The 17,647-nt window shown below is 34.8% G+C and overlaps 1 protein-coding gene across 2 annotated transcripts in view; it reads left to right on the plus strand.

The window, feature by feature from the left end:
- The window catches only part of SHPRH (SNF2 histone linker PHD RING helicase), a 55,139-nt gene that overhangs the window by 25,680 nt on the left and 11,812 nt on the right, over positions 1–17,647 (plus strand). Inside the window, exons 15-25 of one of the 2 annotated variants that reach the window (XM_070932661.1) lie at positions 4,694–4,782; positions 5,326–5,406; positions 7,480–7,572; positions 8,248–8,355; positions 10,260–10,402; positions 11,186–11,359; positions 11,737–11,799; positions 12,219–12,444; positions 13,705–13,848; positions 14,805–14,906; positions 16,719–16,790. In XM_070932661.1, the coding sequence (XP_070788762.1) occupies positions 4,694–4,782; positions 5,326–5,406; positions 7,480–7,572; positions 8,248–8,355; positions 10,260–10,402; positions 11,186–11,359; positions 11,737–11,799; positions 12,219–12,444; positions 13,705–13,848; positions 14,805–14,906; positions 16,719–16,790 (1,295 nt within the window). The remainder of the gene's footprint in view (positions 1–4,693; positions 4,783–5,325; positions 5,407–7,479; positions 7,573–8,247; positions 8,356–10,259; positions 10,403–11,185; positions 11,360–11,736; positions 11,800–12,218; positions 12,445–13,704; positions 13,849–14,804; positions 14,907–16,718; positions 16,791–17,647) is intronic. The other variant, XM_070932662.1, reaches the window with a different exon arrangement.

The following is a 17,647-nucleotide window of genomic DNA, read 5'->3' on the forward strand; positions in this document are numbered from 1 at the left end:
CTTTCCAGCCACATTCTGTCTGGACTGTGAATAATAGGTTTTGCATGAAAACAAATGAGGTGTTTTGAGATTCCCATTTTCCTAAACACTTTCCAGTTTGATATAATCAACAGAATCAAAGATCTTTCTGTATTCAGTGGAATACATATTGACTTCTTGGTATTTGGCTTTCTCAATTATCCATTGTTCAGCAGCAATAATGTCTCATGTTCTTTGGCCTTTTCTAAAGCCAGCTTGAACAGGAATTGATGGAATATCTATAAAAATATGGCAAGAGGAAGAGCTTGTAAAGGTTCTAACCAAAAGGATGACAGCAAATCTGGAAAATTACAGAGGCCGATGAAGAGGTCAGTCTTCATACTAATTCCAAAGAAAGGATAGTTGAGTATGCAACTATTGTATAATATCTTTAACTTCACATTCTAGCAACATAGTGCTAGTTTACAGCCCCTTATGAAAAGGAGATTCCAGACGTTCAAGCCATGGCATATGTTTAGAAAAAATATCCATTTGTTCTGCCTTAGTAATGACTAGGATGATGATTTAACTTCTTCTAGTATTAGTAGGGAATATTTGTTCAGATATCCAGTTTGCTTTGTTCAGTTTTTTGGTCTCTTTTCACATTCATCCTTTGAATTCATTCCACAGTTCTTCTAGTTCCCTATTAATGAGATTTAAGCCTTTAATATGATTTTTGGTGTTCTCCTTAAAAATGGTGATTATATGCTCAAAATCACATCATGGATTCTGGTTGACTTTCTTTTTTTCACTTTAGCCTAACTTTCTACCTTTACATGAGAAGTTCGTGATCTTTTTCACAGTCAGCCCCTAGCTATGTTTGGGTGTTATAATTGAGCTCCGCTATCTCCTTATACCAATAATATAGTTAGTTTGATTTTTGTGTATGGCAAGCATTGATGTCCATGTTTATAGGTATCATTTTGGTTATTTGAAGATTGTTAGCAATGAAAAATCATTGGCAGAAATGCTGCTGCTCCATATAGTCGAATTACATCTTCATCCTCAATATTTTCCCCTTTGGCATTCCAATCTCCAGCATCTTGCTTCCATATTCTGTTGATTTCAAATTGAAATTGAGCATTAAACTCATTAACCTCCTCTTCTTTTGCATCAGTAGTTGGAGCATTAACTTGGATCATTTTCATATTAAAGAGTGATCTGCAACATCTAAATGACACTAATTGCACTGTGATCAATTGTTCTTGCTGCATCTTACCTAAATGAAAGCTTAGTGTGTTCTCTATTTTTTGTGCCCAAATAGTGAACAGTGTAATCTTCTTTCTGAAAGCACCCAATTTCAGTCCATTTAAATTCTCTGATGTCTAAGATATCAACACAATATTTAGTCATCTTCATTTCATCTTTCAGTATGCTGAACATCCCCATATTTATGCTTTTTAGATTTCATGTCATGACTGTAATTTTATCATTGTAACTTCAGATATTTTTTCCCCTGCATGAAACTCTGGCATCTACACTAGATGCCCTGAAAGCTTTAAATTAGCCATGCCATGAATACCCTTAGTAATTCAAAAGATTCTCAGCACTTCTGAGTCGCATGTTGAGGAGCATTCAACCTGAGGGGATCCTCATTCAGAACTATATTGTTAGTCAGTTTATCTTGACTATCCTGTGCAGTATGAAACAATGCCTTTGTCATTGTCACTAAAGTGATCATCTGCCTTCAGCATCTTCTTCTATGTTGCTGCTGCCCAATGTAGGAGTCTGCTAGTTCAGCTGGGCAACTGGGTAAACCTTCATGCTTGAATGACCTTGCTGGGATTCTATACTCTTGGCATACATTCCTGATGTTCTTTGCTCATCCCTCCTAGGAACATCCCTTCCCCCCATGCCCCATTGCTGATTATAAAACACATTTGTTAAGGCATTGGTCTTATATATTGTTTTATGGCTTTATGAAACTTGAAGCAGCTTCAGCTTTGGTCTTAAGTTCACTGGATTTCTTCAAAATTAGTGAGAAATATTTTCTTTCATAGTAGTTTGCCTGCAGTTCTTTTAAATATCAAGTGAATGTCAATTCTGGATTGTAATGCCAAAAGGAAACGTTACTCTTAAGAAATAGCTTTTTTCGCAGTTTGTTTTAGTTGAAAACAACAGATGGATTTATGAAATAAAAAAAAAACCTCTGGAACCATTTCCAATACTGAATACTTTGTCATGAATTAGTTCTTATAGTATAACATCTGTGGAGATTCTCAGTCATCCAGGTCATAATTGTCTTAAAAATGTTTTTTCAAAAGGCAATTAGACTTTTTTTCCTTGAAGAAGAAGAATAGTATAATGCATTCATAGATACCTGTCATAGTACCTGTCCTGGTGGCAAATTTGAGGAGAAAATCATACCCCTGTAATTCTTCCTGCAAAGAAAAAACAAGAAAATGAGAGTTGAAAGATCAAGTTCAAGATGAAGTAGGAAAACCAATAATTGTGACTGTTAAACATAGATCACATTCTCTGCCTTTCAGCATAAAATACAATGGTGTTTCAAAGTTTGTGAACCCAATGGATTTTCAATATTTCTTCATAAATATGAATCTAAAATGTGATCTGTTCTCCAAATAAGTTCTAAAACTAGGTAAAGCTAACCCAATTAAACAATTGTGTCAAAAAATTACATTTATTTATTGAGGAAAATGACCTAAACCTACTTCTGTGGGTAGTAAAAGTCACAATTTTGACTTATTTTTCCAACTGGTCTTTATGGAAGGACAGGGATTTCCACCTCTGATCAATGTCTGCTAGAAGGGAAGAAAGGGAAATTCCCAGGAACACATGAATTTGGATTTAGGAAATCTGGGGTTTTAATACTTCCAATCTCTGGAATTTTGGAATATAATTCATTAAAGGATGTAAGTGCTGAGAAGAGAAGAAAACCATTCTTGGATTTTGAGTTCTAATGTGAGGAGATTATGATTATGTCAGGATGTTAATTGTCTATTAAACTGACAGTGCATAAGCTTAGTCCTTCCAGAACTGTAATAAATTCCTCCTTTTAATATTATTAATTGATGTTATACAGAGAGTACTCAACTTACAACTATAATTGAGCCCAAATTTCTGTTGATAAAGGAGACATTTGTTAAGTGAATTTTACCTTATTTAAGACTTTTCTTGCCATAGTTGTTAAGTGAATCACAGCAGTTGTTAAGTTAGTGACATGGTTACTAAATGAATCTGGCTTCCCCATTGACTGCTTGTCAGTAGTTGGCAAAAGGTGACCACATGACCCTGGGACAGTGCAACTGTCATAAATATAAACTAGTTGTCAAGCATCTGAATTTTGTAAGTTGTAAGTGTGAAAAATGGTCATAAGTCACTTTTTTCCAACGCAGTTGTAATTTCATACGGTCACTAAATGAACTGTTGTAAGTCATGGACTACCTGTATTTAATTTCTTATGAACTGGATTTAAACAATGTTTCAGCATGTTGTGTTTGTATTTTTCAAAGAGATTGTATATTTAAATATTGTTTATAAATACTACATACTCATTTTTACCATTTCAGTCAGATAGTTATGATAATGCAAGGAACTGTCTTTTCCAAGTCATTCAGGCTTTAGCATAACTTTAAATAATAATGTAATAATATTTTTCATGGAAGTTACAGTGAATGGCAAGTGAAGTTCTCAACTTTAGAGTTCAAGTGCAATGGGAAATCACAGTTTCCTTGGACATAAATAAACCTGCCTGAATTTCTGGTTTATATATTTCCTCTCCCCTCTACATTTTTATGATTGTAAGGAGAGGATTTGAAGCTTGTGCTTAATAAATCACAATTACACATTTCCTGCTTTGAAATTTATGTTTTGTTTAACTTAAAGAACAGGTCAGAATCTGAAATCCAACTTTGATACCAGATTCTTTTCAATATCAGGCACATTGGAATATGGTTTAAAATTAAAAACAGATTGAACTGATTTCTTCGGAGTTATAAAATTAGAACAGAAAGAGAAACATGTATATCAATTGATAGTGGTTTGAAGTATAGCACATTAACAGTCATCTCCTGGTATATTTTTTTCAACTTCAACCACAAGACATGCAAGGAACAGCAAGGACAATATTTTGAGAACCAGCAAGCAGAAATCAATTTTCACAAATAATATGAAGCTGTTATTTGGTCACTTCATTTATCTGAGTTTTAGTAGAAGGATTATAACAATGGAAAGAAATTCAGTGGAAGCATTCCACGAGTCTATTTGGTAAGAAGTTTGACTTATCTGCTGGTAATTGAAACAAACTGTCAAAAATATGGTAGATTTACCATGAACTAGCTGAACAAGAGAGAACTGACAGGGCAAAGATGAGGCTTCAGATTTTGGACATTTTGGTTTGTTAATTCCAAAAGAATTCCCTGATTAATGCTTCATATTATTTTCCCCCCACATCCTCTTTAGTGAAGAGGACAACTCAAGAAATGTCTTCTTTTTATTATGGGAGTAATAATTCTGTGGTAGACTTTTTTTTTTTTTAACTTCATTTTCAGAGTGGAAGTTTGGTAGTCCAAATCCTTTTCAGTTAGATTCATTTATTCTCATGTATATATTTTTAATTTAAAGATCTTTAAAAAAAGGTAATGATGATGTATAATTTTATGTAAGCAGAAGACAGAAATGCAATGATCTAATCTGAAATGTGCTAATTTTTTAGGAGAATATGCTTTGGCAGCAGACTTGTACAGAGAGGTTCTACGTTCCTCTGAAGAACATAAAGAGAAGCTCAAAACAGATTCATTGCAAGTATGTACACTAATTTGGTTATTTTGAAAGAACACATAAACTAATGTGTTTTTTAAAAATCTAAACCTTTATGAATTTATTTATGAATAAACAAGTAGTGAGCAATTATTATTTCTCCATTTTGTTTTATTTTGCAGTTGTGATTGATGCAGATGGATCTAAATAATACTGTTAAAGAACAAGGCATAAATTTCTTAAATAAATGCAGTTCTTTTTTTAGAACAAAGCTGTGTTTACATATGTAATACTCCATTTAGCATTGAATTACTTATTTTAGTTTATTGGTGTGTGGCAGGGGTGGGTTTCAAAACCCATCGCTACTGGTTCACTTGTGGGCATGCGCGTGTGTGTGCGCGTGCAACTCTTCTGCGCATGCACAGAAGCGTCCGGGTGGGTGGGCAGAGCCTCCCGCTGCCGCCACTACCAGTTCGCCCAATCTGAGGTGAACCAGTAGCAACCCTCCACTGGTGTGGTATTTTTAAAACCTTTATGGGTATTTTTGAAGGGATTGCACCAGTCTATTTGGAACATGGTACTTTACAGGCTTTCAAGACTGAGGTCCACGCCAGGTCAGGAAACAGGTTCCATGAAAAAATGTCAGTATTCTGCTTTACTGATATACAGGTAATTCTTGACTTATGACTGTTCATTCAATGACTGTTCAAAGTTGTAACAATGCTGAATGAAGGGATTTACAACTGGTCCCTGAAGTTACAGCTCTTGCAACACCCCTGCTGTCAGGTGATTACTATCTGGGTGATTGACAACTCTTTTGTACTTATGACCAGTTGCCAAGCACCCCATGATCACATGTTTGCCATTCGCAACTTTATTTGCTGGCTTTTCTAGGAAGTCATTGGGAAAGCCAGCAGGAAAAGTCGCAAGTTGTTGAGGTAAATCTCCTCTACCTGTGCACTGTCCCCAGCTACTCTGGGGCCCTGCTGTCCTACAAATCATAGATCTGCTGCCCCCAGCTGGTCTTCACCATCTTCTGCTGGCATAGTATGCCAGAATGGCACTATGCAAGGTAGCTGCTGGCCATGCCAGGCCTTCTTCCTGCTTGTGCCTTTCTCCAAATCGCATGCACTGTTCTCAAAGTTGCATGCCCATTATTGTGAGACCTGGAGAAGATGGCCACACATGGCCGGCAGCTGCTTCATAGGGCCAGAAAAGCCACATCTCATCAGTAGCAAGATCAAAAAGATGGTGATGGTTAGCTCAGGTGTCAGGGTCCCTGGGATTCAGGGTGGCAAGGGTGACTGCAGCTAGGCCTGGACTGGGGTGCTTCCTGCAATAGAGGAGCTATTGGAACTTATCAGGATGTAGAGGCTTTGCACTGCATTCTTGGAGTTTCCCAGGGCACAGTGGCTTTGTGCTATGCTATGCTTCTGGGCCATACTGGGGTAGCTGAAACTTCCAGGGTGGCTGCAGCTTCATGCTGTGCAGCAGCTCAGGGATTTTTTGCAGCTCCAGAGTCATGGTATGCCACGAAGCACCTGAGCCACATGCTTCTGGGGCTGCTTGCTGCCCTGCAAGGCAGGGTGCAGGTGGTCAAAGTAATAGAAATGGGGGGCATAGGCAGTTGGGGGAAGTTGAAGGAGAGGCAGTCTTTTACCTTGGAAGAACCAAGGCTTAGGCCTGGGAGAATTCAAGTTTGGGATGGCTTGGATTGGGGTAGGTCCTTACCTAATGGCTAGTGGAATTTGCTGAATGACTGCAGTGTGGAGTGCCATCATTAAGCAATGGGGTCATGTGGTGTTGCTTTATGGCTGCATCACTTAGCAATGGAAATTCTAGTCCCAGTTGTAATCATGAGTTAAGGACTACTTGTATTCTTTCTCCAAGGTCATTTCTGTAGTTCTCCACGGTTACTGAATTGAGTTCAGTAATTTTCTGGAACAAATTATTGAATCAATTTTGTGTGGTTGTATAGCTCTATTTGTCATTGTCCAAGTGACTGATATATTTGTATACACATGTTTGACAGCGATAATTTGAAATGATGGTTCTTTCATTTCAGCTTCTGAATGCTTTGAAAGCTTTTGAAATAAAGAATGTGTGTGTTTTCCAGTTACTGATTTACAATATTTATATTATTTCGTATCACATATTTCCATTCTAAAAGCCTACTTTTTTCTCCCTCTCCATTTCTTTGATGTGGATATTGGCAGGGTTTGTGAAGGTCAAACACAGAATCTGGAGCAAAGAACGCCATGAATTCAAGGAGCCTCTCCCCCCCCCCACCCCACCCCCAGCTCAAATTTTCTGCTTTTAGTACACTGTTTAAATTCAGCAGTGAAAATGTTTTCATCTGTTCAGAAATACATGTTTTGGACAAAAGAGGCAAAGGGCTTAAGGCAACCATTTTAAAACCTTTCATTCGTCCGTCCACAAAATCCCTTCAAATGAGCAGAATTTTTCATCACATCATCATCCATATTCCTTACAGCCCTCACAGACCTTTACTTTAAAAAATAAAAATAAAAAATAAAAGTTAGATCATTGACCATACAAAATAGCCATCCTGGTCAGTTGCCCTGATCTGTAAATGTGTATATATAGCACTGTACAATTAAAAGTAAGAAGTTATGTTCTAAGTTTCCTTAGTGTGCAAATCTTTTACACATTAAACAGTTTCCTATTATAGTCTTCAGATTATAATAGACTTCATGACAGGCATATATGTTACATTGACAGAGACTTCATTCTACACACAATCTGATGGAACTTCTGACAGCAAATCATCCTGGGATATCACCCACTTTAAGAGATGGCAGACTTAAGGAAGAGGTACTTGTTCATTGTATACATTTCAGAGTGTGTGTGAAGGAGTACCAATTTGCTAAAAAAATAATAATAGATAAGTTGTGTCTACAAACATAGTACATTTCCATATGGGATATTTCATGATAAACTCTAGAGTAATAAATCTGTACTAGTTCCAGGGCCAGCAAAAAATTATCACAGGATTATGAATGGGGATTCTTTGTCTCCTGAGGAGCACCCATGTCAACTCCCAGATTTTTGTTGATGTTTGCTTTCCGGTGCCGTAAGCAAAAATGATTTTGAAGACTGGGGAAGAAGAAACAGTTTTAAGCCACATTTCTCCATCTGAAGTTAGACTGCCTCACTAATGTCAGAGGAAAAAATTAGAACTATACTGTGGCTATCTAATAGACATTGTGGTTGATACCATAAATAACTGACTCCTCCCTGCCCCCCAAAAGATATTTGTTTGGACCTGCCTGGAGTCTTCTACCAGAGTTCAATTATACTGTTCCCCTTCTCAAAGCATCTGTTAATTATACTTCGTTATCTTTTATTGAAATCATTAATCAAACCAGGCTAATATTCCAGAATAACTTTGTTTAATTACAGTAATATATCTAATGAGTAACGGTATTTCTTTGTTAAAAGAGTTTCTGTTAAGGTTATATGACTACCTAATCTTTCATTTAAATGCAGTGTGAACAACTCCGCCAGCATTATATGAGTAAATCAAATGCAGAAGTTGCTGAAGCTCATCAGGCTTTGCAGCCAGTTATACAGACAATTCATGAACTCCAAAGGAAAGTAAGACATGGCTGCCATTATTTGATTTATCTTTTTAACATATAAAGATACTATATTTTTTCATCCTTTATTACAGGGCATCTTGAAATCAGGATGTGCATGTTTTGAATTAGAAAATATTAGAAACATGCTCAGATAAGATGCCACATCCCATATAAGACATTCACACTCAAATAGTCGTATTCCAAATTCAGAATGGTTTAATTTGAAATGTTTGGCACAGCACAAATTGAGGTTCTGTTATAAGTTTAGTGAATTAAAAATATGATTGTTTATTAACAGCCTATCATTCAAAAGCTAATTAGGTTCTTTAGAAATGTTTAAGTGATGGTCACATCTTGTTTCCTTTATTAAGAAGACCAAGTACAAAAATATCTAGCTTAGAAATAATTCTATGATTACTTTAGCCAAATTGTTAAAACATATTGCCATCATGTAGTCAGATAACTTTAAAAATGTCTCCACATTAGAATTATCTGCTAGGACAATAACTATACCTCTGGCCATGTTCTTCAAATAATTCGTTATAAAAGCATAATGCATTTATTATAATTTCAACTATTGTCTCTCTTCCTAGGTATCAGTTTAGTTTCTGTATATGCTATTATTAGATGCTGCCTCTATACCAAATTGAGAACAGAACAGTACCCACTGAGTGTAGTAATTCCTCTAGATTTCATGTGATACAGACATCCAAACCAATACTAATCAATCAGAAACTGATTGCCATATCGGCTTCTTAACTTATATTTGTGTGAAGCTTGACCATAAGGCAATCTTGTAGCATCAGCATGGAGATAAAAAATATGTGTATCTTTGATTCCTATCTTCCAGACCAGTACTGAGGGTCAATACTTTGATTATTTCCTCTATATTCCAAATCAGAAGGTATTTTTACATTAAGGAAACTAAGGACATTTTATAATTAGGATCTCTAGAAAGTGTGATATCATACATTCTGCTTTTGTAATGAGCTCAGTTAGATGTTTTAGCCTAACTTTATAAAATTGACATGAGGTAAGACAGTACAGATGGTTGAGCTTCATAGCTCAGCGGGGACTTCGTCCATGCCTGCTGGTCAAAGTCTGACACTGTTTATCCATGCTAGAGAGAGCATTGTGCAGCACTAGAAATGACAGATGTAGTTATGGAATGACTCACTGAATCATGGAGGCATTCGTCTTTGGGAGCATTAGCAATGGATATAACAAGGCAATGTCTTTGAGAGTGCTGTTTTTCAGTGATTAAAAACCTGTGCTTCAGGTAGATCTTACATTTTTTTTCTTCAGAAACTACCTTAAGGTATCGGGAGCATTTACTACTTTTTTTTTGAGAATTTCACAAAGTAGGTGGTGATAGATAGGAAATTTGTAACTCAAGTATTGATCCAATAGGAAGAAGTTGTTGTTATAGTCCTTTGTTCTACCAGGCATGTTAAGCACAAGAAAAAATACATTGTCAGACTATTTTTGAAAGGTAGTTCTGGTTGTACATGGGCACATGGACAACATGTGGAAATGTTAATAGCTATCAAAATTGATATAGATAAACACATTGACAAACATATATTTAGAGCTGGATTTTTCAGGTTGATTTAAAATTATTAAGTAAGTTGCTAAAGATTTCCTAGCATAATATTGCATTACATCAGAACTTGTTAAAACAACCTGCATATCCATGTATGATGTCCTTCTTTCCTTTGGTGATTATTTTTTAAGTCATACTACTACTCCATTAACTCAGTTTCTCTGCATAATGTATTTTTTCTTTGATACTTGGAGAAGACAACTTTTCTCATCATTAGTTTGATCTCATAGTACTGTTAAGCCTGTCATGATACAACCTGGTCCAGGAAAGCATGAGGGACATTTATTTATGGTCATAATTTTTCTGCTATACCCCAGATACGCTCTAGTTCACCTTGGTGGTTGGATGTGATTCAGTCAGCAATACAGTACGCAATAGATGAGGAGCTTGTGCAGCGAGTACAAAATGATCTAACCAGCAATTACAAACAGCAAATGAATAAGCTCTCTATGGCAGATAAGTAAGTCACAAATAGAAAAAATGTTGCTAAATTTCAACTTCTTCATTGCAGTTATAATGTTGTTTATGGGAGAAGTCATAAACATTTGCAATAAACTTGCAATATTAAGTGGATCGGTACAGTTTTACATTCATGCTGAGCAGTCTTGGGCTAAATGAGGGAGAGACATAAGAAATTCTCATGCTGGTTGTTAATGTGCAAATTGCATGAGTTGGCTTCTTCATAATAACCACAAGGCCTACTCTAACTGTTTTAAGACTTCCAGTGGGTCTATTCAGGGTAGTTTGTCTGATAACTTACGTTATTTGTCCATATCCAATCAGAGGAGTAAATAGAATTAAAATAATTTAAATTAAATGGAAATAACTTTCTGTCCTGCTACAAAGATGGCAATTATTATGTTGGTGGATATAGCTTTTTTCATATCACTTCTCTCGTAAATTGATCTGCATACTCTCTATCTTCCCAACTTTCCTTTTTTTTCTGGCTATATATGTTTTTGTGTGTGTGTGTGTGTGTGTGTGCGTGCGTGCGTGTTGTGTGTGTGTGTAAAACCATTTTTATGTTCTGAAGATATATGGAATCTACACATATTTAAGTTCATCCCTAAAAATAACTTATTCTGGAGATTACTATTTTGTTTAAAAATCTATGCAGTTAATTATAACACCACATTGGAAATAGCAGATTGCAACTAAAGCCCATCTATTTCAGATACGTGACTGAATAGATCTGTTCTGAAATAATGTTTTAATCCTTGAATACCCATTTATCTCTTCCTAGATTTCGTGATTGCAGAGGGCTGCAGTATCTTCTGACAACTCAAATGGAAGAAGTGAAAAAACTGCAGAAGCAAGTGAGAGAAGCTGTGAAAAATCTGGAAGGACCTCCTTCCAAAGCGGTTATTGAGGCTGCCACGATCTGCCATCTGCGGCCAGTAAGATTGCCACTAAACAAGTAGGTGTAAAAAATATTGGCCATGGGGCAAACAACAGAGATTTCGTTCTGCTTTTCTTCTGTTTGTTGTGGTAAAACTGTCATGAGATTGTAATTGGCGTTATTGCTTTATGACAAAAAAATTCTGGTTGTTATACTGTGTTATGAATTATTCAGTTAATTGATTGATTAACATAAGATACATAACTGATGTGCAGCTGACACAATGCATACATTTTTATCTTATTTGATTTATTTACATAGAAAAGCAAATTTTTTATTGGTTGAATTCTCATTAAAACTTAAAGGGAATTGATTTTGTATATTTCTGTTGAAGAAGCTCCCTTACTTAGCAAGCATCTTTGTTTACTGATCTTTTTGTAAAATTTGTATTCCAGTTGCGTCTTTTGTAAAGCCGATGAATTGTTCACAGAATATGAATCAAAACTCTTTTCCCACACGTAAGTGCTTATTGCTTTCTTTTTTCTTTTTACACTTAATGACAAAATCAAACATCCAAAAGTAATTACTGACAAAAATTCCCGAAAGGCCTATGTACTTTCTGAATTTTAGTGCTGCAAAAAAGAAGGATGCATTCTTTTTTTTTTTTTTTTTAGGAACGATTGTGCCCTTTATCCAGGGTATACAGCTTAAATGAATTGCTTTCTGTCACTGTGCTCTTTGAAGAAGGAATTATATTTGGGGTATGGTGGGTTTGTTTTTTGAGATAATGAGATCACATCATGTGTTCTCATGCCCTTGTGGCACCTCTTTTCAGTTAAGAAAGTATATTTTGTTCTGTTTTGCCAATATCTTTGTTTTTATTAAGATGTATAGAATCTTCAGATATGATGACAACTGTAATGTTTTTGCATTAAAGTGTAAAAGGCCAGATGGCAATCTTTGAAGAAATGATAGAAGATGAAGAAGGCCTGGTTGATGATCGTTTGCCTACCACCAGCAGAGGTCTTTGGGCAGCGAGTGAAACTGAGCGCTCCTTGAAAGCGATATTGTCTTTTGCCAAAGCTCATAGACTAGATTCCAAGGCAATTGAAGAAGGCAACATCTTCTTGGAACTTTTTGAAGCATGGAAAAAGGAATATAAGGTATAACAAGAAGAATAAATCTCAGAGCAATCTTAATATAAAAATAGCTGCTTGGTATCAGGCATGTGGGCAATTCAAGCATAACCTGAAACTATATACTACTGTAAGTAAACTGCAAGACACAAGATGTAGATTCAGATTAACTTTATTACATAAACCATTGCAAAACACTAAAAATGCTTGTAATGTATAAAAAAAGTAATGAAATAACAGGCCATTGTATATATTGTGAATTTAATCGGGTGTTAATTCATTAAGTCCTGCCAAATTTTGTAGATGGTAGAAAAAAACTTTGCCACATTTAGAGAGATAGATGCGTTCTCATCTGAGAGTAGGTATGCTAAATAGAATAAATCTAGTGTCTAGGATAATTTGTTAATAGCAGGCATGTAAGGCAGAGATGGATGTCTATGTATACTTGACTTTTTAAAATAATCCTGTTGCTCATGCATCAACTTGCTTTATCAAGTAAGAAATAGTTGTTTGGAACAGGAGGAATTTGTAAGGAAGGAATAGTTGCTTGGAATGTAAGGAATTTGAAACTGCTGGCATTAATCAGTATTAAAAGTGGGGAACAATTTCTTCATTTTTGGTTGTTTGAAAATATATAGGAGACTAACTGCTAAATGTATTCATATGTACAGATATCTGTTCGATTTCCATGACATGTGCTGTGAATTATTTAAGTGTAATTTATATCCTTAATTCCTGCATAAGGTAACAGTATCATTTGAGATTAAGTATAAAGTGTATTACTTCTGGCAACACAATACCAAAAATTTCATTATGGAAAATTGAATGCTCCAGAAAGTTCACTAACTAATAATCTGAGTTATGAGTTATGTTCTAGGTATCTTTAAGTAAGATGTATCTTTTCCCTAATTCATATTTACAAATGGGACATAATTGTTTAGATTATTTCTCTAGGTGTTGCAGGGTTGTATTAATGTGAGTATCCAAGTATGTTAAGAAGATATGTGTATTTGGGTATATGTGTGTATATATGCACATATATATGCACATATGTGAATATATTCACGTAGAAATTACTGGTAGAGATTTTTTGTGTGGTTTTATTGTTTTCCTGTGTTCTTTAGAGATGGAATTGCTTGTCATATAACACATACACAGAGGGAAACCTAAGTTACTGCTCCTATTATATTTTCTGCCCGTTATTTTAGAATCTGTACAAATGTTGAGATACGTTTTATTGAACACAACTTAGAGTTTTTTTCCTGATCAAAATAATTAACCTTTCAGTTGCTTCATGAATACTGGATGGTCTTAAGAGACCATGTCTCTGCCATTGATGAACTTGCTATGGCCACCGAACGCCTCAGGATGCGTCATCCAGAAGAGCCAAAACCCAATCACCCTGTTCTTCACATAATTGAGCCACATGAGGTGACATATCTTTATACTTGAGAAGCTGGAATATTGCTTAATAAGCCATGGTGGATCAGTTTGTAAAGCATTGAGTTGGGGCTAACCTTATTCAATAGTGAGGGCTTTGGCACAAGTTGCTACTTAACTTTGAAAGATTGCTTCAGTGGATTTGAAGTGGCATTTTAGTTCAAAACTGCATATCCTTAATGATTAGCAGTCACTGAGAGCTATAATCTGAAACTAGAAACAACTAGCATTCAACACTGCTACAGGTATACCTCAGAGATATTTCAGGTTCTGTTTCAGACCATTGCAATAGATATTTCAGGTTCTGTTTCAGACCATTGCAATGACTTTTTTGGCTTCCCATTGTGTATAAAAGTTACGTTTACACTATACTGTAGTCTATTAAGTGTGCATTAGCATTATGTCTAAAAAAGGTACATACCTTAATTAAAAATGTTTTATTGGTAAAAAAAAATGCTCAACATCTCAGTCTTCAATGGGTCATAATCATTTTGCTGCTAAAGAGTTTTGTAAAAATCACATCTGCAAGTGCAATAAAATGAAATATGCCTGTATTTATTAATCTTTTTTACCAACTCTTGCATTGTAATGTTGAAAGTCATATGCTTCAGATTTGTTTGTACATAGCAGATAGGCTGCTCATCGGCCTTAATGGCTCTTCAAAGTTGTTTACAGTAAAAAGACCATAAAATAGTTCAAAATTAAATCAGTTTTAAACTAAAACAGAGGGAGCAATAGTAAGACAATCAAACCATGTCATATAATGTATGTTATACAGTCCTCTCCATCTGAACTTCCTATTTGCTGCAATTGATGGTGGTTGAAAGACAGAATAGTTTTAAACAAAACAGATATTTGTTAATTAGTAATGCTAGAGAAGATGGGTTATTCTACAAAGTTTTTTCACAATGTAATAGAAAATTTTTCAAAATAAACTTGGTTTCTAGGTGGAACAAAATAGAGTGAAACTTTTGAATGACAAAGCAGTTGCCAAATCACAGCTCCAGAAGAAACTAGGCCAGCTACTCTACCTCAATAATTTGGAAAAGGTAAGATTGAACTTTTCTGGGTTTACATTATGCTATTGCCTAATCCTTTGGAACATCCTTCCCCTGTCAGCGTATCCAGATGCATTGGGTTTTATATTCAGTTGGTGTGATCCTATACAATTTCTGGCCATAAACCAACCAAAGACCAATAGAATGGGAATGCATGAGGGTAGGAGAAATTATTTTGAAGATAGAATTTTCTCTTGAGGCCTATTTCATGGATTTTAAAATATTTAAATATAGTGTCTGCTAGCTGTTTTTAAACAGCAGGAAAGCATTGCTTACAGTTATGAATTCAGTAGGATAGTGTCAGCGAATTCCAGCCTGCCTGGAATTAACAAAAATAACTGCTACTAGCAATAATAACTGCTACTATTTCAAGTTTGCATTGCCTTTCAGAGTTGCTATCTAGTTTAAGCTTTGATAGTTATCGGTCTTCAATATTTCTTGTTTTGCTAACTAGAGAAACAAATCTAAAATAACCCATATCTATTTTAACCATCTTTAATAATATATAAAAAAATGATCGTAGCAAAAGAAAGCAAAAGTAGCACCAATATTAATAGGAGCTTTGGGTGCAATGCCAAAACAATTGGAACCCCACTTGAACACAATAGGCATTAACAAATTCCCCATCAGTCAGTTGCAAAAGGCAGGTTTACTTGGAACATGCAACGTATCTGTAACACTATCAAATATCCACATCTGGCTATTGCAGGTCCTTGGGGGAAGGACTTGATAGATGAATAGAAATGCTAAATTTAATCTGAACATCTGCCTTACTGTGCATCAACCCATAATTATAATTGTATATTACAATTAAATCTTTTATAAGTACCAGAAAAAAATTAAAACATTAAAATAAAATAGAACAGATCAAGACATTATAGTGTATTGCAATTAATGGTGGACTCATTGATGGGTGGCCAAAGTCTGCCTAATTTTTCAGACACTATAATGCTATATTACAATTTCGCTATTTTACAATTGAGTTATAAAATCCAGACACTAAGAAAAAATGCACGTATTTGGGTTTTATTTATTTATTTTATCAAATTTCAAGGCCATCTGACATCTGGATGACTCTAGGCATCTTAATAAATAGAAGCAATGCATATAAGAAAGAACAAAAACGACAATAAGAACAGAACGCCAAGTATAAACCAGCTATACTGAAAGAGGGCTCCACAATCATTGTGTCTCCAATTGTCCCTTTTAGCAACATTCCAGAGAGCAGGTATTGCAACACAATAGGCATACTTCCAAGGTCCCATAAAGTGGTATTGTTTAAGTGCATGCATCATGTTTGAGTATACCAGGTGGGCAGAGATGAGATACATGATACTGGCATAGAAATTTGATAAATTAAATTACTGGTTCTTGCTCAATAGACACTTGAATTAAGGTGAATTTAAAAACACTTTATGACTAAACTCAAAGAGGTATACTTTCATTTTCTTTAAATTACTTCTCATATCAGCTCTGAAACATATAAGGTCATCATGCTGACTGTTAAGTGAAATTGGCCACTGTATTTTTCATACTCTAATAGGCTTTCAAGCTGTACTCCTTTGAAATGTTTTCTATCACTTTGCATTCCATTTTTAGTTCTATTTATACCTCTTTGGATCCATCTACATTCTTTCATTTTTCTGAGAATTATGTCATGTTTGTTTATTATGAAATAACATATTTGATCAATAAAAATGAATAGTATTAACATCAAATTACTTAATTATTTTAAGTAGAGCATAATTGATTTTTTTTTTTTTACTTTTGCTGTAAACATGCTTTTCTTCAATGTTCACATAGTCTCAAGATAAAACAACTGGAGGAGTTAATCCAGAGCCCTGCCCAATTTGTGCACGGCAGTTGGGAAAACAGGTAAAATTCTCCACCTTTTTGGTAGATAATTTAGTTCATTTTTGGCATATGTGAAATAATTTTCTTTATCCAACAATACTCACAAATCTGTTGTCTTTCAAAACAATCCTATATGATTATAGTTCTGTTATTTATTTTTTACAAAGTATTCTGTTGGACCACATAGCTGCCAAACATAGAATGCGTATGCAAAATGTTGTATCCTGATGTTCTCAAGTATTATAATTTTCATATAGAAATATGTTTATGCTTCTATATCTGTCTCTTAAAATTTTGAAAATGAAGTATATGGCACTATCTGATGAAACGCTAGGCCGCTGAGCAGATATTCTAGGCATTTATAGAATTTCAGTATTATGTAAAAGTTTTTGTACTTTTTTAAAATATTAAAAGTTGATGTCAACATAAGTAGCTTTTTGCAAATCTACGTAATTAGCTGTTTGCTTCTTCTAATATTTACATGTTTTACAAGCAAAAAACCCCTTGGCTATAGTTTTTCAAACTTTTTTTGAATATTGTAGCTAAAAGAAGACTTCTACAGCAAATGCATGAATTGTATTTAAATAAATTTAATTTATAAATAAAATTTCATAAATAAAAGCAAAATTATATTTTGCTGGAAATTAATTTTTGGGCCTTCTCATCATTCTGACAATGGGTGTTCAGCCTGCCCTCCAAACAAAAAACTTTCTCTAAGAAGTTTGATTTTTTTTTTCTTTGTGGTGTTTTGATGTTTATGTTTATGTGTATGGTACACATTTCCCTGTTATTTGACCCATCATACTTTTATATACTGAACAATAAATACTGAACAATAAATATATTTGTTTATTTATTTTTTAGTTATTAAACTTATA

The sequence above is a fragment of the Pituophis catenifer genome, unplaced genomic scaffold, assembly GCF_029215685.1.
Source record: "Pituophis catenifer annectens isolate HBS135680 unplaced genomic scaffold, rPitCat1.0.hap2 SCAF_1, whole genome shotgun sequence".
In the NCBI taxonomy this organism is placed as follows: domain Eukaryota; kingdom Metazoa; phylum Chordata; class Lepidosauria; order Squamata; family Colubridae; genus Pituophis; species Pituophis catenifer.